Raw genomic sequence first — 22,778 nt, forward strand, 5'->3', positions numbered from 1 at the left:
GTACTGACAGGCAGACTCTCAACCACTGCGCCACCAGGGAAGCCCGAGAAGGTGAATTTTGAGCAAAGATTTGAAGGTCAGGGAGTGAGCCACGTGGTATGCAGGATGAGCAGTCAGGCAGAGGGTACAGCCTGAGGCAGAAGCTTGCCTGGCAAGATCTCAGAGGTAAAGGTAGCCTGAGGGAGGGGGATAGATCCTATGGGGCCTGGGGCCTCGTGGCCTTTGCAGGAGCCATTTTGAGGAGCCTTTGCAGGGTGCAGAGCCATGACTTGAGCTGACTTACATTTTAAAAGGATGGCTCTTACTGCTGTCTTGAAAGTAGACTGAGTTAGCAGTCAGTTTATAAAACTGAGATAGTTTTGCATAAAACTCCAGATTTCTGCCTCCTCTTGAAAAAAATAGGAAGATTTGGCTCTTTTGGGCTTACCTGTCCTCATGGAGCTGAATAAGTGGCTAATGCCTTCAGGTGGGGTATGAGCTCTCCCATTGCCAGAGTCCCCTTCACACCCTATTGCTCCCAGACAATGAACCTGAGTGTTAGTGGTTATATATCATCATGTTCGTGCTGTTGTTTTTATAAAAAGAGGAAAATGAAAAATTTTTTGCACCATATTTCCATTAAAAAGTGGGAAAGTTAAAGATCCCTGAAGATGGCAGTGTGTTTGAAGAAAGATGGGGAGAAGGACATATTTCTTTAGAAAGTGAAAAAGAATCCAATATTAAAAACAAGCAAAGTATCTGAATCAAACCAATATAAATATAAATCCACTCATTTACATCACCTGCGTGACCTGTGCAAGCGTCTGAATTTGTGATTCCTTTTCTGCATTTTATAAAATGCTGCCACACCCATGACCTCATCTGATCCCCACCCTCCTCCTCCTTTGGACACTGCTGCAGACACAGAGCTGGTGAACTTTGTTTTCTTACACTCTCCATTTTACTAAGAGGGAAATGGGGGCCCAGAAAGGTTCCTGGCTAGGAAGCAGCAACACAGAACTGGGAATAGGGTTTATTCCACGGTCTTTTGCTGCTTCTATAATAGAAGTGCCCAGTCTTAGATCTGTTACGTTTGTAATTAGTGGCCCAAATGCAGTTCCCAGGTGAGGAACACAAGTGACCAAGCAGTCTTTAAGCTGTAAAGAGGCATAAAACATATATCTATAGATCCTATAGATCTATAGGCTTACGAGTAACTTACTTCACACATAGTAAGCACTCACTAAATATTAATATTGTTGTAGTTTTTTTTTTTTTTTTGGTACGCGGGGCCTCTCACTGTTGTGGCCTCTCCTGTTGCGGAGCACAGGCTCTGGACGCACAGGCTCAGCGGCCATGGCTCACGGGCCCAGGCGCTGCGCAGCACGTGGGATCTTCCTGGACCGGGGCACGAACCCGTGTCCCCTGCATCGGCAGGGGGACTCTCAACCACTGTGCCACCAGGGAAGCCCTGTGTTGTTATTTTATTTATTTTTTTTTTTGCAGTACGCCGGCCTCTCACTGTTGTGGCCTCTCCTGTTGTAGAGCACAGGCTCAGGACGCGCAGGCTCAGCAGCCATGGCTCATGGGCCCAGCCGCTCCGCGGCATGTGGGATCTTCCCTTACCGGGACACGAACCCGCGTCCCCTGCATCGGCAGGCCGACTCTCAACCACTGTGCCACCAAGGAAGCCCTGTGTTGCTATTTTAATAGCGCATCACAGTGCTTTTCAGTCTGTAGCTTTCAATAATGATTAGTTGATGACTGATCTAGTGCAGTGGTTCTCAAGGGTAGGGTGGGGGGCACTTTTACACTCCCTCCAATCCCCTCCCCCTTGCCCTGGAGACATTTTGCCAGGACAATTTCTGTTGTCACAGCTGGGGGTGGGTCAGGGTACTACTGGCATCTAATAAGGAGAGGCCAAGGATGCTGTTAAAAATCCTACAGTGCACAGGACGGTCCCCTACAACAAAGAATTATCCAAAATATCAGTAGCTTCAGTATCCTGAGAAACTCTGCTCCCAGTATAAGGGGACAATCAGTTTCCTCCCATCTAAATGCACTCAGTTCTCCTAGGTGACTGCATCAGGGACGTAGCCTTTGGAGTAAGAAAGGCTGGGTTCTGACACATTTTTAATGTGCCTCTGATGCATAGTAGGCATTCAAAAAATTACGATTGAAAATTGAACGTAATTACTGTGTGACTCTGAGGAAGCCACAAAGTTCCGAACTTCGAACTTCGTTATCTTTGTCTGTTAAATGGTGATAAAAAGGCCCCCTCCAGAGCCGTCGTGAAGAATAATGGAGATGACTGAGATAATGTCGGTAAAGCTATTGCACAGTGTTTGGCCTACAGCAGTTTCCTGTCCTTTGTCAATTTATTTCTCCTGCTCCAAACTCAGCTGAAGTGACCTTGCGCAAGTCACTTTCCACCGTAGGCCTCTGTCAAATGACAAAGTTGGTCTCTGATCTCCAAGCACTCTCCCAAAGCCGAATGGGACAGCGAAGTTTGCAGTCCGGCTTTCTTCCCCCGGGACGAATGGTACGGTCCTGGGGCAGCCCCACCCCCTGTCGCGGACCTTGGTACAGGCCCAGGGGGCCCTCCGAGGCCTCGCCGGGCTGCCCTTGCCCCCCGCCGAGTTCCGGGCGTCCCGGCGCCTCTGATTGGCTGGAGCGGTGCCCGGGCTGCGCGGCTATAGGTGAGCCCGGGCGGGGACGGGCGGAACGCGTTGGAGGCCCGCCCCCTCTTTGCTGGGTCTGACGCTGAGCGGAGCTGCCGGCGGGCGGGAGGGTGGACGGACAGACTGACGGGAGGGACGGGAGGCGAGCAAGATGGCGCAGACTCAGGGCACCAGGAGGAAAGTCTGTTACTACTACGACGGTGAGCACAGTCCTCGCGCCGGGGTAGGGGGCGGGGCCGGGCTAGGCGGCATCTGGGAGAGGGAGCCGAGGAGATCTGAGGGGGAAGGCTGAGGCATTGGGGAAAGACTGAGGGAGGAGGCTGAGAGAAGGAGGCTGAGAGAAGGAGGTCGAGGCTGAGGGCGGAGTTTGAAAAAAGGTGGTCGGGGCTGAGGGAGGAGGCTAAGAGGAAAGGAGGTGGAGCCTGAGGGAGGAGGCTAAGGGGAAGGAGGTCGAGGCTGAGAGGGGATGCTGAGGGAGGAGTCCGAGGCTGAGAGGGTCGCCTGGGGAAGCCTGAGGTCACTTTGGAGGGGACTTCTGAAGTCTGATGTGGAGTTTGCGGCGGCCTCCTAGAGGGGAGGCAGAGTTCGAGGGGGGAGGCAGTATCTGGTGGAGAAGGTTGCAGGGTTACATGTTACTGCTGAGAATCCGAAGGTCTCTCACTGCCCCTTTCCTTCCTCATCTCTTCTGGTGAGAGGCCATCAGAGCTCACCACCTAGAGGTCACCAGCATCCCTCCCCATCTCCCAGCGGGCCCTGCAGTTGCTGCTGGGAAATGGAACCCCTGAGGTTGGAAGGAGAAGGATGCAACTTGTTAGAACAAACTTTTTCGTTGAACAGAGATCTGTGGAGCAGCAGCTTCCTCTGTTCTAGGTAGCATTTAGGGGCTGGGGCCATGGGAAGATCAAAGCACTTGCCACCTTCCTCTCAGTCCGGAGGAGCAGGTAGACAATGACAAAGAATTGCTCTCCACTATCAGGCTGGGAGGAAGGACAGCTCAGAGTGTTCTGGGAGCACAGAGAAGAAGCACCCGCCCAGCCTGAGGAGTCAGGCAAGGAGGTGCCGTCTCAGTTAGGACCTGAAGAACAGGAGTTATTAGCCAGGCCCAGGCAGGGCAAAGATAACAGCAAGTTGAGAGGTAAGAGAAAGGACAGCACGTTTGAAAAACGGCAGGTCTATGTGCAGAACGGTGGAGGCATAGATTTGAGGGCACAGTGTTAGAAGGTAGAGAGCAGGGGTGAGAGAAAGGTTGCAAGTGATGAGGCTGGAGAAGTAAATGGGGACCAGGTCATGAAGGGCTGGGCATACCACCCTAAGGAAGTTGGACTTTATTCTGAGGGCACTTGTGAATCATTGAAGTTGTATGCAGGTTAGTGACATCATCAGATTTATACCTTGGAACTGTCACTCTGGGACAGAAATTAAACGCATGAATGGAGAAGTAAGGAAGAAGACAAGGATTCCAAGTTTCTGGTTTGGGCAGTTTGATGCTGAGTGTTTGTAGAAGGCAGGGTCAGTTAATAACTTTGGGTTTTGTTTTATTTATTTATTTACTTATTTGGCTGCTTTGGGTCTTCGTTGCTGTGTGCCAGCTTTCTTGAGTTGCGGTGAGCGGGGGCTACTCTTCGTTCGGTGCACGGGCTTCTCACTGCGGTGGCTTCTCCTGCTGCGGGGCTCGGGCTCTGGGCGCGGGCTCAGTAGTTGTGGCTCGCGGGCTCTAGAGCGCAGGCTCAGGAGTTGTGGCTCGGGGGCTTGGTTGCTCCGCTGCATGTGGGATCTTTCCGGACCAGGGCTCGAGCCTTTGTCCTCTGCATTGGTAGGCGGATTCTTAACCGCTGCGCCACCAGGGAAGTTCCGGTTTTTTTTGTTTTTTTCCGGTACGCGGGCCTCTCACTGTTGTGGCCTCTCCCGTTGCGGAGCACAGGCTCCGGACGCACAGGCTCAGCGGCCATGGCTCACGGGCCCAGCCGCTCCGCGGCGTGTGGGATCTTCCCGGACCGGGGCAGGAACCCGTGTCCCCTGCATCGGCACGCGGACTCCCAACCACTGCGCCACCAGAGAAGCCCCGGGTTTTGTTTTTTGAAGAAATATTTGTTGAGATGTCTGGGGGATATCCAAGTAGAGGTGTCCAGTAGGCAGTTGGCCATTCAGGTCTGCAGTTTAGAAGACAAACAAGAAGATAGAGATTTTTGGTGATTGTCAGAATACATACATACAGGTGATAATTTTATTTATAGGAGAGGATGCAGTCACCCTCGCATCCCATGTAAGAAGTTGTATAGGGTGAAAAGAGAAGAGGGTCCAGGGCGGAATTCTAAGGAAGTGGACTGAGAAAAAGTCTAGTGTTCTTCATGCTCTGCACTCTCTTGCCATAGCATTTGTCACTGTGTATTGGAATTGCCCATTTACTTGTTCATACTTCTTAAAGACAGTAAGGTCCTTAGGGAAAGGGATCATGTTTTGTCTACCTTTGTATGCTCAGTCCCCAAAACAGTGCCTAGCTCATAGTAGGCACATATTTTCTCAAGAAATACTTGTTGATTAAATGAATAAAGATACAAAGGGAACGACCAGAGATGTAAGTGAACCAAAAAGTGTTGGGTTACAGTAGCCAAAAGAGGGAGGGAGTGGCCAAGTGTTGGCAACAGCTGTTTCCTGTGCAGGGTTTGGAACTGAAGCTGAATTGCAGTAGATTGAAGAATGAATGGATGGGTTAAGAGGAGACATTAGGTTGAACTTTTTTTATTTTTATATATTATTTTTGGCAGTGCTGCGCAGCATGCGGGATCTTAGTTCCCTGACCAGGGATCGAACCCGTGCCCCCTGCAGTGGAAGCACAGAGTCCTAACCATTGGACTGCCAGAGAAGTCCCTAGGCTGATCTTTTAAAGGAAGCTTGTTGGGACAGAGAGAGAGGGTTGTTGATAAAGGGGAGATGTAGTGGCTGAGAGTTGAGTATATGCAAATTCTTAAGGAAAATAGCCAGATATTGGAGAGAGGGGCTAGTAATGATGGAGATCCCTGAGAAGAGACCAGGTGAGATGGAAACCAGAGCACAGGTAGGGACACTAGTCTTGCAAGGGGAAGTTCCTCCGGGACAGAGAGGTTAAGTGGCAAGGAAAAGTTCAGAGATAGGTAAGTTTGAAGGGGAAATGATGGGGAGAAAGTGGAGGGAGTTTTCAAGATGAGGTAAGAGAATATTCCTTTTCCTGAGAGTGGGGGAGGGCAGTTGGTAGAGTAGGAATCTTGAAGAGAGATAGCTGTTATGAAAGAGGGAGCCAGGAAAAAAATTGGAAGGATTGCTGGACAGTGGTGAGGGCCCATTTGAGGCTGGCGTCTGACTCTGTAGCCTTATCAGTTTGCACAGTTTTGTGATCTCTACACTCTCAGTTTAAAAAGAGAAAAAGTAGAAAGACATCAGTCTTTAGAGAAGGGAGATTTCTTACTTTTTGAGAAACTACTTGTGAGTTTTGCAGTGAGGTCACTAGTTTGGGGCTCAGATTTGTCTCTACCACTCAGAAGCTTTGAAGTATTGGGCAAGTCATTTTACCTTACCGGGCCTCAGGTCACTCCCCTATAAAGCTGAGAAACTATAAGAACAGTGCAAAAAGCTCTTTTTAAAAAAGTTTTAAAAAGTTTAAAAAAGCTGGATTGGTTCCACGACCCCAGTGCAAATATCAAAAGGATGCTCAAATTCCTTACATAAAATTGCATAGTATAGTAGGCCTTCCTTAGCCAGGGTTAGTGGATGGGGATGGCCAATTCTATATAAAAAGCATTCTTTCTTTCTTTTTTTTTTTTTTTTTGCGGTAAGTGGGCCTCTCACTGTTGTGGCCTCTCCTGTTGCGGAGCACAGGCTCCGGACGCACAGGCTCAGCGGCCATGGCTCATGGGCCTAGCCGCTCCATGGCATGTGGGATCTTCCCGGACGGGGGCAGGAACCCATGTACGCTGCATTTGCAGACGGACTCTTAACCACTGTGCCACCAGCGAAGCCCAAAAAGCATTATTTCTTTTTAAAGTCTCTCAGCAACCTGATTAAAAACTGTTAAGGAAAATGGTATCTTTGGACCCCACCCTCAGGTACTCCCTTAGCTTTCTACATAAGTTATCTTAGTTCCCCAGGTCTAAACTTTGGCTGGAGCCAGAGATATGGGTAAGCAGGAAGCCAGTTATATCACATAGTAATGACCTTGCGACTCCTGACTGCCCACAAATTGGGTCTGCATCTGGATGTCTCTGCCAATGCCTTGAGAACCTGTTCTACCCCCCCCACCGCCCCCCATGGCTGATAAGGTTGTCTGAGGAGCCCTGGGAACAAACTCTTCTGCCTGCCTTCCCTGCTACTGCGTCTCAAAGTCTGTGTCTGTATGGGACAATGGTCCCTCTTGAATGCCACTACATGCTGTGCTCTGGCTTGTGGCTCTGGTTGAGAGCACAGGCCTCACTAAGATTAAGAGAAGAGGATGGAAGGACATTAGGTGAAAACTAAGGGAATCTAAATAAAGTATGGACTTTTAGTTAATGATAATGTATCAATATTGCTTCATTAATTGTAACAAATACTTTTTATTTTACTAATGTAAAATGTTAGTAGTGGGGAAATAGTAGTGTAGTATCTAAGAATTCTGTACTTCTTTGCAATTTTTCTGTAAATCTAAAATTGTTCTAAAAAATAAAGTTTATTTAAAAAGAGAGAGAAGAGGATGAGATCCTAAATATCCAACTGTTTAGAAGCTTCCCATTATCCCAGGCCCTGTCTGTGCCAAAGAGAATTGGAGTGGCTTGGATGCTGTTGGTGGCATTCCCCACAGTGCATTGTTCCCTGGAATGAAGCCTGTTTCTGGCACTACCAAATCAATGATTAAGAGGTTGGGGCCTTTTTTTCACTGGTGCTGAAAGATCTGCCTCATCCTGATGGACTTCCAAGGAGAGAACTTTGGGTGTGCAATTCACGTGATTTTGAAATATTGTTCCAGGAACTTTCTACCAAGTAGACTCACAGAGCCCTTTAGATTAAGTGCGAACTGAAGCAGGTACCTGGGAAACCCAATGTAGTTTTTAGCATTCCGGATTCGGAGTTAGCAGGGTTGACTCCCAGATCATTCATTAGCTGTGTGATCTTGAGCAGGCACATAACTTCTCTGAGTCTCACCTCAGTTCCTTGAATCTTTATTGAGCCTCTATGATGTACAGGGCATATTTGTCCTTGCCTTCAAGGAGCTAGTCTTGTAGACATAAAATAGATATGTAAATAATTTAGATACAAAACAAAATTACATGCCATATATAAATTGCATGCAGAGGAAAAGACCATTTATTCTGATCAAGACTATGGTTGGAGCTTGAGCTGGGCTTTGTAGTATGAGGATCATCAGAGAAGGAATGACATTCCAGGTCAGAGGGACAGTCTGAACAAAGGATACTTTGGTGTGAAGATGAATGCCATGTTCAGGAAGCTGGTAATAATCTAGTGCATTTATAGCAGAGATTGGCAAACTTTCTGTAAAGAGCCAGATAGTAAATATTTTAGGCTTTGTGTACCATATGGGTGGGTCTCTGTAGTAACTATTTAACTACTCAACTCTGCCATTATAATGTGAAAGTAGTCATAGATAATATATAAACTAATGGGCATCGTTGTGTGCCATAACATCTTATTTACAAAAAACAGGCAGCTAGGGCTTCCCTGGTGGCGCAGCGGTTGAGAGTCCCCCTGCCGATGCAGGGGACACGGGTTCGTACCCCGGTCCGGGCCTGTGAGCCATGGCCGCTGAGCCTGCGCGTAGGGGAGTCGCAAGGGGAGAGGCCACAGCAGTGAGAGGCCTGCATACCGCAAAAAAAAAAAGAGGGGGGGGAGGGAGGGAGGGAGGGAGAGAGAGAGAGAGTGTGTGTGTGTGTGTGTGTGTGTGTGCGTGTGCGCGTGCGTGTGCACGCACACGCGCGTGCTGGGGCAAGGTGGTGGTGGTAGGAAGTTGGAAAAGTAGATTAAGAAACTCCTTTAATGCCAGGCTACTGAAGTTGTTCTTTATTCTTTATCCTGTAGGGGATGGGGAACCATTAAGGATTTTTGAGTAGGCGAGTGATGTTATCAAAGCTGTATATTAGGAAAATAACTGGTAACAGTGTGGCAGATAGTTTGAATTGAAGGCAGAGGGACCAATTAGAAGGTTATTGCTATAGATGAATCAAGAGATGGTGAGTTTAGTCTTCTTATAGATAAACTGGGAATAATACTCCCTATCCTAACTATTTTACAGGGTTTTTGTGAGAATCCAGTAGGAAAATGAATGCGAATGTACGTTGACACCATAAAGTGTCATGATGTGCAAGAGGTGAACTGTGACTTACAGTAATTCTAAGTAATGATGGTTATTTTTCTGTTGTGGGAATGAATTCCTTGGAGATACAGTGAGGTGAGTCACCTCACTCGCTACTGTTCCCCAGTAGATTTGGAATGACCTCCTCACACTATCCTAGTGCCTGTAGGCTCCAGGGGAAAAAACTGGGCTAGACAGACATCCTTAAATGCTCATCTCACCAAGGTCCTCTGCTTTTTGTTTGTTTTTTCTTTTGGAGTTACCCTTCCTTGAGGTGGGAGAGAATCTTGGAGTCTAGGATGAACCAGAAAGAGAGTTTGCCTAGAAATTTGTTGTAAATATTCATGGGTTCTCCTGGAAGTGTATGTCTAACTGTGTCACTGAAACTGTCACTCTTTCTTCTTCAGGGGATGTTGGAAATTACTATTATGGACAAGGCCACCCAATGAAGCCTCACCGAATCCGCATGACTCACAATTTGCTCCTTAACTATGGTCTTTACCGAAAGATGGAAATCTATGTGAGTTACTGGGAGCGTCACCCCTCCCTAACCTCGTCAGCTCTGGTTCCCCATATGTCACTCATTATCTCATTTTTTCAACTACTCATTTATCAAATGTGTTGAGTGACTGTTACATGGCAGACACTGTAAATGATAGAGATTCTCTGTTTTTAAGGAGCTCACTCTAGTGCTGGTGACTAACATGTACACAAATAAATTGTACAGTGTGTAAGTGCAACAATGAAACAATGTATAAGATGCAGAGATAATAAGGTGTGAAGGTGGAAGGGAGCCTTGGAATGTTCTCTAGAGGTGATATCTGAGCAGTGTTTTAAAGGTTGAATAGAATTTAGCCTGGAGTTCAGGAGGGGACTGGCATTCTAGGCTGAGGAAAGAACATACACAAAAAGGCAGAGAGGTAAGAACAATATGGTGTGTTTGGGGAAAATATAAGTAGTTCAGTGTGCAGGTATTGTAGTATAAAGTTCACAGGTGTGAGAGAGGGGAGCTAGAGCTGGAGAGGTCAGCAAGGATTGGATGTACTAAGCAACTCTGTGGCACCAGGGTCAAAAAATCCAATGGCTGGAGAAGAAAAAAAAAAAAAGAGTGATTGGAACTGTGTTGAACTAGATGCCAAGTCTCTAGTTACTAGAGAGTATGGACTGTCTAACATCTTGACTCAGCTCCATCTGATGACTTTTGCCCCATCTATCAGTTTTTAAAGAGAAGCCAGAACTCTAGATTATTATGTAAAATCTCCCAGGTTTAAAATATTGGCCCAAGTTTGTTTGTTTTAAATGTGTGCAAACAAAAGCACATGAGCATATCTGTGGACCAAATTTGGTCCAGAGGTTCCCAATCTGAACCTCTTCTGGAAGCTGTGAAGAGCAGGTGAAGTATTTTAGTTATTTATTATTATTTATTTAATTTATTTATTTTTGGCTGTGTTGGGTCGTCGTTGCTGCGCACGGGCTTTCTCTAGTTGCGGTGAGCAGGGGCTACTCTTCGTCGTGGGGCGCAGGCTTCTCATTGCAGTGGCTTCTGTTGTTGGGGAGCACAGGCTCTAGGCGCGCAGGCTTCAGTAGTTGTGGCACACGGGCTCAGTAGTTGTGGCTCGCGGACTCCAGAGTGCAGGCTCAGTAGTTGTGGTGCACGAGCTTAGTTGCTCTGCGGCATGTGGGACCTTCCCGGACCAGGGCTTGAACTCGTGTCTCCTGCATTGGCAGGTGGATTCTTAACCACTGCACCACCAAGGAGGTTCCACAAGTGAAGTATTTTAAATGAGAGATAGGAACAGGCATGCATTTTAGAAGCAGGGAGGCCAGTTAGGAGGCTGTCACAAGGGTCCAAATGAGAAAATAAAGAGGGGCTGGAGGCCTATGTTGTCTTTTTTTTTTTTTTAATTAATTTATTTATTTTTGGCTGCATTGGGTCTTCATTGCTGCGCGAGGGCTTTCTCTAGTTGCAGTGAGCAGGGGCTACTCTTCGTTGCAGTGCGTGGGCATCTTGTTGCAGTGGCTTCTGTTGTTGCAGAGCACAGGCTCTAGGCACGTGGGCTTCAGTAGTTGTGGCACGTGGGCTTCAGTAGTTGTGGCGCACGGGCATTGCTCTGCAGCATGTGGGATCTTCCCGGACCAGGGCTCGAACCCGTGTCCCCTGCATTGGCAGGCGGATTCTTAACTACTGCGCCACCAGGGAAGCCCCCTATGTTGTCTTACAGTTAGAGCATAAGAGTCTTGTTAAAAGTCTGTGCTGACAGCTTAAGTAACCTAGCAACAGCAGTATCCTTCCTCACCATTCCAGAGACTGAAAGGAGATAAGTCTCTGTCCCAGATGGCTGTGTCATGTCTCTAGAGCCACTGGAGGAGGCAGCTGGGGAAGCAAGGAAGGAAGGTAGATAGAGGAGCAGACGGATCTTGGAACTAGAGAGCATTTTCAGGTGTGAAGGGCATCTGGGAATGAAAAACATAAAAGGTAGCAGAGGTTTCCAGGAACTCTAGGGAGCAGACTAGCATTTAGATAAAGAGACATTACCTGAATGTGGAATAGTAAGCATCAAGGCCTTATGGCGCTTCCTGTTGCACACCTACACCATGCTGACCTGGCCTCAGCTTGCCTCCTTTCCTGCCACTCCCCTCCTCAGAACTTCTCCAAGTCAGCCAGATCAGATTCTGCCTTTTTCCACCCCATCCTGATTGGGAGGATTATTTACTCTGTCCAGTTATATCTTACTCATTTTCAAGTGTTACCTTAAGCACTCTCTTTTTCATTTAACAGATTTTTGTTGAGTACTTGTCATACCCCAGGGACTATATCAACCTCCATGAATGATATTGAGGTATTAAGAAATGGATCCTGGGCTTCCCTGGTGGCGCAGTGGTTAAGAATCCGCCTGCTAGTGCAGGGGACACGGGTTCAAGCCCTGGTCTGGGAAGATCCCATATGCCACAACTACTGAGCCTGCGCTCTAGAGCCCACAAGCCACAACTACTGAAGCTCATGTGCCTAGAGCCTGTGCTCCACAACAAGAGAAGCCACTGCGATGAGAAGCCCGCGCAACCGCAATGTAAAGTAGCCTCCCCAGCCCCCCCTCCCTCCAAGGGGCGAAGAAACAAAGACCAAAGGCAGCCAAAAATAAATAATAAATTAATAAATTAAGAAAAAAAAAAAGAAATGGATCCTGGGACGCCTCTGGCGGTCCACTGGTTAAGACTCCAGGCTTCCAATGCAAGAGGCAAGGGTTCTATCCCTGGTCGGGGAACTAAGATCCCACGTGTCACACGGCACGGCCAAGGAAAAAAAAAAATATATATATATATTTATATATATTTTTGAAATTTATTTATGGCTGTGTTGGGTCTTCGTTACTGTGCATGAGCTTTCTCTAGTTGCGGCGAGCGGGGGCAACTCTTTGTTGTGGTGTGCGGGCTTCTCATTGCAGTGGCTTCTCTTATTGTGGAGCACGGGCTCTAGGCACGCGGGCTTCAGTAGTTGCAGCATGCAGGCCCTAGGGCATGCGGGCTTCAGTAGTTGTGGCGCGTGGGCTCTAGGGTATGTGGCCCTCAGTAGTTGTGGTGCACGGGCTCAGTAGTTGTGGCTCAGAGGCTCTAGAGTGCAGACTCAGTAGTTTTGGCCCATGGGCTTAGTTGCTCCATGGCATGTGGTATCTTCCTGGACCAGGGCTTGAGCCCATGTCCCCTGCATTGGCAGGCAGGTTCTTAACCACTGCACCACTAGGGAAGTCCCCCAAGAAAATATTAAAAAAAAAAAAATTGATCCTATCTTTAAGTGAGAAGAAAAATTAACTAACATTTATTGGTGATTGCTAGGTACCAAGCCAGAGCTACTTGTTATTTCCTTAATGTTTACAGCAACCCTAATTTGGATCACTCTCCATTGTCCTCACCCCACACTCTATTTTTTATTAAAGAGGAAAACTCGTCCTAGAAGCTTTCTAACAGATTTCCCCTTAAATCTCCTTGGGTCATTTGCTGTCCTTAGACCATTCACCAGCAATTTGATTCTTGGGGCTGGGTACACGCAACCAAATTGAGATCTCTTAACAAGAAAGAAGGGAAAGAATGGCTCTTTGGGAAGCAACCAACAGCTATCATAGGAGATAATAGAGATGATTGGAGATTACTTCATCTGTGTGGTATGCTTATTGTAAACTTCTAAAGCAAAACCCTAGTATAATCTCTTTCTGAAATCTCTAGACCTCCTTCTCTTTCATGTGATCTTTTTCCTTCTCTGGCTGTCTTTATTGAGTATGAATCGTTAGTCCTCTTCCCCTCAGCAGTATTTCTTTGCATTCATCCCTTCTTTCTTCTCCTTTCTCTGGGCTATGATTCTAGCATCCCTTTCCCAAAGCACAAAGAGAGCCATTTATTTTAGTGTCTGTCCTGAAATTAATGGCTTTTTTTTTTTTTTTTTTTTTTGCGGTACCCCGGCCTCTCACTGTTGTGACCTCTCCCGTTGCGGAGCACAGGCTCCGGACGCGCAGGCTCAGCGGCCATGGCTCACGGGCCCAGCCGCTCCGCGGCATGTGGGATCTTCCTGGACCGGGGCACGAACCCATGTCCCCTGCATCAGCAGGCGGACTCTCAACCACTGCGCCACCAGGGAAGCCCAATTAATGGCTTTTGAGAGTCAGTCTTGAAAGAAGTTCCCTAGACTGCTCATAGAGGTTTCTGTACCTGAAGGAGACACGTTGAAGTTTTTTTCACACAATTTCACCCTCTTTGGTTCCTTCTCCAATTCTGTCTCTACACGTCTAATTAATCTGTCCCAGAATCTAAATCTTCACTTTTCATCCAGGCATCTTCCTATTTACATAATAAAAATCCTGCTCTCTTCCTTGCCTTGGATGCTAATTTTGTATAGTCCCAGTCTTCTTATTCATTGCCTTCTGTTCTTTTTTTAATGTTTTTATAAAATATTGAATAGATATGAAAGAATTTTTATAAAATATATGTAGGGTATAAAGAATCACATTATTATTATTATTATTTTTAAATAAATTTATTTATTTTATTTATTTATTTTTGGCTGCATTGGGTCTTTGCTGCTGCACGCAGGCCCTCTCTAGTTGCGACAAGCGGGGGCCACTCTTCATTGCGGTACACGGGCCTCTCACTGCAGCGGCCTCTCCCGTTGCGGAGCACGGGATCCAGGCGCACGGGCTTCAGCAGTTGTGGCACGCGGGCTTCAGTAGTTGTGGCGCATGGGCCTAGCTACTCCGCGGCATGTGGGATCTTCCCGGACCAGGGCTCGAACCCGCGTCCCCTGCATTGGCAGGCAGACTCCCAACCACTGTGCCACCAGGGAAGCCCCACATTATTATTAATACCACCTAGTTTAAGAAAAGGAGTATTTCCATGACTGCTAAAGCTCCTGTATGCCCTTCCCTGATCCTGTCTTCTTCCCAGAGTTAACCTCTGCCGTGAACTTGGGATTCATTATTTGCTCGCTTGTCTTTATAAATTTACCATTATGTAGTCTTTTTTCTTTTTAAAATATTTATTTATTTATCTTATTTGGCTGTGCTGCGTCTTAGTTGCGTTACTCAGGGTCTTTAGTTGCGGCATGTGGGATTTGGTAATACGGGATCTAGTTCCCTGACCAGGGATCAAACCTGGGCCCCCTGCATTGGAAGTGTGGGGTCCTAACTGCTGGACCACCAGGGAAGTCCCTACCCGTATGTATTCTTAAATAGTACATGTTTTACATGTTTGAATGTTACATAAGTGGAGCCATACAGTATTATATGACTTGCCGTTTTTGCTCAACATGTTCCTAAAAGTCATTCATGTTGATACATGTAGCTGTATTTATTTTCACTGTATTTCATTGAAAGAGTATACTACAAGTTGTCTATTTATTATTATTGGTGGGCATTTGGTTTGTTTCTAGTTTTGAGCTGCTACAAACACTGCTGCTGTGAACATTCTTGAGCATGTTTCTTGGATGCATATATGCTACAGTTTCAGAAGGGGATGTACTAGGAGTAAAATTGCTGGGTCAGGACATTGGTACACAGTCACCCTTATTAAATAATGCCAAAATGGTTTCCAGTTGCCACCAGTGTAGACGAATTACAGTTGCTCCAAGTCCTTGCCAACACTTGATTTTGTTATATTTAAATTTTTTTGCCAGTTTATGTTTCGCTTGTTACTGGTGAGGTTGAGGATCTTTTTACAGGTTTCCCTATTGAAGTTCCTATTCAAGCCTTCTGCCCATTTTTCTTTTTGATTGTATGATTATTGTTTTGTTTCTCTTTTAATTGGACCTTGGATACACAGAATTGGGTTAATCATTATCCTTGGCTTATAAGCATCTAAAGAAGGTTCATGCTTGGTCTTCTTTTTAAAAATGTTATTTTATTGTTTATTCATTCGTTTTACTTAAATATTTTAATAATGCTGTGAACTTCCATATTCCTACAACCCAATCACTCTTCTAAATTTCGTGTTTATCATTCTCTTGCTTATCATATTTTTATGTTTATCATGTATGTACGTGCCTAAACAAGTTATAGTAATTATTTACTTGTGTTTGAATTCTTTAAAAAAGGTATCATGCTACATGTAGTCTTTGGGGACTTGCTTATCTCTCACAATATTATAACTACTAAAATCCATCCACCTTGTTGCATGTAGCTATAATTCTTTAATTTTTCTCTGCTGAATAATATTTCATGATGTCAGTATACTGCAATTTATCCATTCTCCTGTGGTCTTAATTTGTATCTAGGTTTTCAATGTTAGGACCAGTATTACTATGAATATTCTTGTACATGTCTGTTAGTGCATATAGGCAAAATTTTCTTATGGCTCTTTCTCTGGGAGTGGAATTGCTGGACTGTAGAATATGTGCATATTAAATGCCAAGTTGGTTTTCAGTGTGGTTGAATGAACTGGCAATATATAAGAGATACCGTGATTCACATCCTCTCCTACACTTAGAATCAGACTTTAAATTTTACTAATCAAATGGGTGTAAAAAAAACAATATGTAATTATGGTCTCGATTTGCATTTTGCTAGTGACCAGTGAAACTGAGCATCTGTTTATATGTTTATTAGCCATTTGTATGTCCTCTGCTGTGAAATGTATTTTCATGTCTTTTGCCCATTTTCCTCTTGGGTTGTTTGACTTTCTTTTTCTTAACAATTTGTAGTAGTTCTTTTTTTTTTTTTTTTTGCGGTACGCGGGCCTCTCACCGTTGTGGCTTCTCCCGTTGCGGAGCACAGGCTCAGCGGCCATGGCTCACGGGGCCAGCCGCTCCGCGGCATGTGGGATCTTCCCGGACCGGGGCACGAACTCGTGTCCCCTGCGTCGGCAGGCGGACTCTCAACCACTGCGCCACCAGGGAAGCCCTGTAGTAGTTCTTTATATATTCTGGTATATATAGTTCATCGTCAGTATATTGCTGTAAGTATTTTCTACTTTGGTTTTGTTTTTTCAATCTAATGTATCTTTAGTGAACAGAGATTGTTAATTTTTTTAAAAAATTTATTCGTTTATTTATTTTTGGCTGTGTTGGGTCTTCGTTGCTGCGCGGGCTTTCTCTGGTTGTGGAGAGGGGGTTACCCTTCGTTATGGTGTGCAAGCTTCTCATTGAGGTTGCTACTCTTGTTGCAGAGCTCGGGCTCTAGGCCCGTGGGCTTCAGTGGTTGTGGCACGTGGGCTCAGTAGTTGTGGCTCACGGGCTCTAGAGTGCGGGCTTAGTAGTTGTGGTGCACAGGCCTAGTTGCTCTGCGGCATGTGGAATCTTCCCGGAGCAGGGCTCGAACCTGTGTCCCCTGCATTGGCAGGCAGATTCTTAATCACTGCGCCATCAGGGAAGTCCCGAGATTCTTAATTTTAACATAGTCATATTTGTTGTTTCTTTTATAAATGCTTTTTATGTCTTAATAAATCCTTCCCAACCCTTAAAGTATGATCCTATATTAATCTTTTAAAATCTTTATAGGTTTCCCTTTCACATATAGATATGTACTGTATTTAGAATTGATTTTGTAATATGGTTTGTTATGTATCTCTTTTTTTTTGGCTGCACTGCACAGCATGCGGGATCTTAGTTCCTCGACCAGGAGTGCCACCTGCAGTGAAAGCGTGGAGTCCTAACTACTGGACTGCCAGGGAGTTCCCTAAAATGATTTGAAGTAGGGAATCCACTGAAACTTTTTCCCCCATATTGTCCCAGCTGATTGGTTGAAAAGTCTGTTTTCTCCCCGCTAAGTGCCACCACTTTTGTGTCTGAAATGTCCGTATTTATTCATTTATTCCACAAATACTTATTAAGCACCTACTTAGTGCCAGGTACTATGTTTGAGTCTGTTTCTGGGCTCTCTGTTCTCTTGACTTGGTCTGTTTATTGCCCTATATGCCATTGCCACAGTGGCTTAATTATAATAGCTTTTTATGAAGTCTTGGTATCTAGTATTAAGTCCTCCCACTTTGTTGTTCTTTAAAAGAAAAAAAAGTGACTTGTTCCTTGCGCTTTGTACTTTTGTATAAATTTTAGAATTAACTCATCAAGTGCTACAAATAAATCTACTAGGATTTTTGTTGAAATTTCAATGACTCTGTGCCTCAGCTTAGGGAAAATGGGAAAATTGATATCTTGAGAATATTAAGTCTTTGAATCCATGAACATGGTATATCACCATTTATTTAGGTCTTTAATTAATTGATTTGCACCGGGTCTTAGTTGGAGCACGTGGCCTCCTTAGTTGTGGCATGTGAACTCTCAGTTGTGGCATGCATGTGGGATCTAGTTCCCCGACCAGGGATCGAACCCAGGCCCCCTGCACTGGGAGCGCGGAGCCTTATCCACTGTGTCACGAGGGAAGTCCCTATTTAGTTCTTTTTAAATGTCTCACATAAAGATTTCCTTTAGCTTCTTTATTATGAAATATAACACATGCACAGAAAAGTGCATAAAACAAATATGCGGTTTAACAAATTGATATAAAGTAAACATACATGTAAACACAAACTAGTTCAAGAAATAGAACATTGCCAGTACCTCAGAAACCTACATATGTCCCTTCCTGATCACAGCCTCTTCTCTTCCCCCAGAGGTAACTAGAATCCTGACTTTTCTGTTAATCCTTCCTTGCTCTTCATCATAATTTAATTACCTAATTACCCATCCCTAAATAATATAGTTTAATTTTGCTGAACTTGATATAAATGGAATTATACAATATACATTTTTGTGTGTAGCTGATTCATATTAATTGCTGTGTACTATTTAATTGTAGAATATACTATATTTATCCATTCCACTGTTGATGGGCAGTTGAGATTTTGGCTATCAATATAAAGTTTTGTAATTTTCTCTATAAAGCTGATGTACATCTTTTATTAGATTTTTTCCAAGTACTTCATTTCTTTAATGCTATCATAAATTGTATCTTCTGAATTTTTTATTTTTTAATTGCTTACTGGTGTATAGAAATTCAGTGCTGTTCTTTTTTATTTAAACTTATTTCCAAGGTCCCTGAGGATCTGATTCTGCTATTAGTTGTTTCTATGGGCTCTTACCTCTGGTGCTTTGTTTCCTTGTGTGTTTTGTGATTTTTGATTGTGAGGTCATATTTGTTGGAACTTTGTGGCCTGGGATAAAGATGGGTTCTTAGGGTGAGATTTGCGTTTACTTTGTAAAAGAGGCAGCTTTTGAGGTGGACTTTGTCCTTCAGAGATTTAGGATACGGATGAATTTCAAATAGTAGGAAGGCTTGATTACAGTCACTGTGGTGGGAAGCTCTGTAGGTCTTGTTGCAGAAGAGTTGTTTGTCTGGAGTATAATATTATGAAAGAGGGTAGGGGGAGAATTAGATTGGAAAAGGAACCTTGCAAAGTTCCTTGATTACTATGTTAGTCTTTAGAATCTTTTCTTTTGTCCTGAATGTTCTAGAGGAGGGCATTGACTTTTTCAAAGATTTCTGTGACACCGTTATGGAAGATGGATTGGAACAGGGTAAGGCTGGATATAAATGGAACCAATTAGGTAACCAAAAAATAATCCAAATGAGAGTTAATTTATTATGACAACAGATTTTTATTGAGTACTTACTAAGTGCTGGGCATCTGTGCACAAGCCGCGTGGGATCTCAGTTCCCCATCCAGGGATTGAACCTGGGCCATGGCAGTAAAAACCCAGAATCCTAACCACTAAGCCACCTGTGAACTCCCCTGTGCTATTTTCTTAGAATAAAGATAGACCTGCTCCTGGCGTCCCGGAGTAGAGCAAGCAAGCACAATTTCTTTGCAGTTTGAATGACAAGAGAAGTACAGGGTTCTCAGGGGAGCACTTCAGAGAGTTACTTAACTGAGACTCTGGGGGTCAAGGACAGCTTTCTGGGGAAATTAACTTTTCAGTTGCAACTTAAAGATTGAATAGAGGGTGTGAAGAGAACTGTATTCTAGGCCGTAGTATATGCAAAGGCCTAAAGATGGGAGAGGATTCCCTTAGAGAATTGCTAGTAAAATTGTGCTCAGTAGATTGGTACAATTAATTCATGAGATAAATTCAACCCCTCAAACATTTTTGTTTAACCCATAAAGTATTTTTTAATTTAATTTTATTTCTTTATACAGCAGGTTCTTATTAGTTATTCACATTATACATATTAGCGTATATATGTCAATCCCAATCTCCCAATTCATCCCACCACCACCATTCCCCCATGCCACTTTCCCCCCTTGGTGTCCATACATTTGTTCTCTACATCTGTGTCTCTATTTCTGCCCTGCAAACCAGTTCATCTGTACCATTTTTCTAGGTTCCACATATATGCGTCAATATACGATACTTGTTTTTCTTTCTGACTTACTTCACTCTGTATGACAGTCTCTGGATCCAGCCCCGTCTCTACAAATGACCCAATTTCATTCCTTTTTATGGCTGAGTAATACTCCGTTGTATATATGTACCACATCTTCTTTATCCATTCGTCTGTCGATGGGCATTTAGGTTGCTTCCATGACCTGGCTATTGCAAATAGTTCTGCAATGAACATTGGGGTGCATGTGTTTTTTTGAATTATGGTTTTCTCTGGGTATATGCCCAGTAATGGGATTGCTGGGCCATCTGGTAATTCTGGTAATTCTAGAAATCTAGAATTCTAGAAATCTGGTAATTCTATTTTTAGTTTTTTAAAGAACCTCCATACTGTCCTCCATAGTGGCTGTATCAATTTACATTCCCACCGACAGTGCAAGAGGGTTCCCTTTTCTCCACACCCTCTCCAGCATTTGTTGTTTGTAGATTTTCTGATGATGCCCATTCTAACCGGTGCAAGGTGATACCTCATTGTAGTTTTTATTTGCGTTTCTCTAATAATTAGTGATGTTGAGCAGCTTTTCATGTGCTTCTTCTCTCTTCTTTGGGGAAGTGTCTATTTAGGTCTTCTGCCCATTTTTGGATTGAGTTGTTTGTTTTTTTAATATTGAGCTGCATGAACTGTTTATATATTTTGGAGATTAATCCTTTGTCCTTTGATTTGTTTGCAAATATTTTCTCCCAGTCTGAGGGTTGTCGTTTTTTTGTTTTTTTTTGTTTTTTTGCCGTAGGCGGGCCTCTCACTGTTGTGGCCTCTTGCGTTGTGGAGCACAGGCTCCGGATGCGCAGGCTCAGTGGCCATGGCTCACAGGCTTAGCCGCTCCACAGCATGTGGGATCTTCCCGGACCGGGGCATGAACCCATGTCCCCTGCATCGGCAGGCGGACTCTCAACCTCTGTGCCACCAGGGAAGCCCCCTGAGGGTTGTCTTTTCGTCTTGTTTATAGTTTCCTTTGCTGTGCAAAAGCTTTTAAGTTTCATTAGGTCCCATTTGTTTATTTTTGATTTTTATTTCCATTTCTCTAGGAGGTGGGTCAAAAAAGATCTCACCATGATTTATGTCAAAGAGTGTTCTTCCTATGTTTTCCTCTAAGAGTTTTATAGTGTCCAGTCTTACATTTAGGTCTCTAATCCATTTTGAGTTTATTTTTGCGTATGGTGTTAGGGAGTGTTCTAGTTTCATTCTTTTACATGTAGCTGTCCAGTTTTCCCAGCACCACTTATTGAAGAGACTCTCTTTTCTCCATTGTATATCCTTGCCTCCTTTGTTATACATTAGTTGACCATAGGTGCGTGGGTTTATCTCTGGGCTTTCTATCCTGTTCCATTAATCTATATTTCTGTTCTTGTGCCAGTACCATATTGTCTTGATTACTGTAGCTTTTTTTAAAATTTATTTATTTTTGGCTGCGTTGGGTCTTCATTGCTGTGCGTGGGCTTTCTCTAGTTGTGGTGAGCGGGGGCTATTCTTCGTTTCAGCGCGCAGGCTTCTCATTGCAGTGGCTTCTCTTGTTGCGGAACACAGGCTCCAGGCACGTGGGCTCAGTAGTTGTGGCTCATGGGCTGTAGAGCGCAAGCTCAGTAGTTGGGGCACACGGGCTTAGTTGTTCCGCGGCATGTGGAATCTTCCCAGACCAGGGCTTGAACCCGTGTCTCCTGCATTGGCAGGTGGATTCTTAACCACTGCGCCACCAGGGAAGCCCCGATTACTGTAGCTTTGCAGTATAGTCTAAAGTCAGGGAGTCTGATTCCTCCAGCTCCGTTTTTTTCCCTCAAGACTGCTTTGGCTATTCGGGGTCTTTTGTGGCTCCATACAAATTTTAAGATTTTATGTTCTAGTTCTGTAAAAAATGCCACTGGTAATTTGATAGGGATTGCATTGAATCTGCCGGTTGCTTTGGGTAGTATAGTCATCTTCACAATATTGATTCTTCCAATCCAAGAACATGGTATATCTCTCCACCTGTTTTTGTCATCTTTGATTTCTTTCATCAGTGTCTTAACAGTTTTCTGCGTACAGGTCTTTTATCTCCCTAGGTAGGTTTATTCCTAGGTATTTTATTCTTTTTTTTGCAGTGGTAAATGGGAGTGGTTCCTTAATTTCTCTTTCAGATTTTTCATCTTTAGTGCATAAGAATGCAAGAGATTTCTGTGCATTAATTTTGTATCCTGCAGCTTTGCCAAATTCATTGATCAGCTCTAGTAGTTTTCTGGTGGCATGTTTAGGATTCTCTATGTATAGTATCACGTCATCTGCAAACAGTGGCAGTTTTACTTCTTCTTTTCCAATTTGTATTCCTTTTATTTCTATTTCTTCTCTGATTGCCGTGGCTAGGACTTCCAAAACTATGTTGAATAATAGTGGCGAGAGTGGACATCCTTGTCCTTTTCCTGATCTTAGAGGAAATGCTTTCAGTTTTTCACAATTGAGAATGATGTTTACCGTGGGTTTGTCGTATATGGCCTTTTTTATGCTGAGGTAGGTTCCCTCTATGCCCACTTTCTGGAGAGTTTTTATCATAAATGGGTGTTGAAATTTGTCAGAAGCTTTTTCTGCATCTATTGAGGTGATAATATGGTTTTTCTTCTTCAGTTTGTTAATGTGGTGCATCACATTGGTTAATTGGCATACATTGAAGAATCCTTGCATCCCTGGGATAAATCCCACTTGATCATGGTGTATGATCCTTTTAATCTGTTGTTGGATTCTGTTTGCTAGTATTGTGTTTAGGATTTTTGCATCTATTTTCAACAGTGATATTGGTCTGTAATTTTCTTTTTTTGTACTATCTTTGTCTGGTTTTGGTATCAGGGTAATGGTGGCCTCATAGAATGAGTTTGGGAGTGTTCCTTCCTCTGCAATTTTTTGGAAGAGTTTGAGAAGGATGGGTGTTAGCTCTTCTCTAAATGTTTGACAGAATTCACCTGTGAAGCCATCTGGTCCTGG

General features: G+C 44.3%; 1 protein-coding gene across 2 annotated transcripts in view; it reads left to right on the plus strand.

Annotated features, from left to right (window-relative positions):
• Window positions 1–2,721: 2,721 nt before the first annotated feature.
• HDAC1 (histone deacetylase 1) overlaps window positions 2,722–22,778 on the plus strand; it is a 40,382-nt gene continuing 20,325 nt past the window's right edge. For both annotated transcript variants that reach the window (XM_079917155.1, XM_079917156.1), the window contains exons 1-2: window positions 2,722–2,860; window positions 9,384–9,496. In XM_079917155.1, coding sequence (XP_079773281.1) covers window positions 2,812–2,860; window positions 9,384–9,496 — 162 coding nt within the window. In that variant the 5' untranslated portion in view covers window positions 2,722–2,811. The remainder of the gene's footprint in view (window positions 2,861–9,383; window positions 9,497–22,778) is intronic.

This window comes from Stenella coeruleoalba (genome assembly GCF_951394435.1).
Source record: "Stenella coeruleoalba genome assembly, chromosome: 1".
NCBI lineage: Eukaryota > Metazoa > Chordata > Mammalia > Artiodactyla > Delphinidae > Stenella > Stenella coeruleoalba.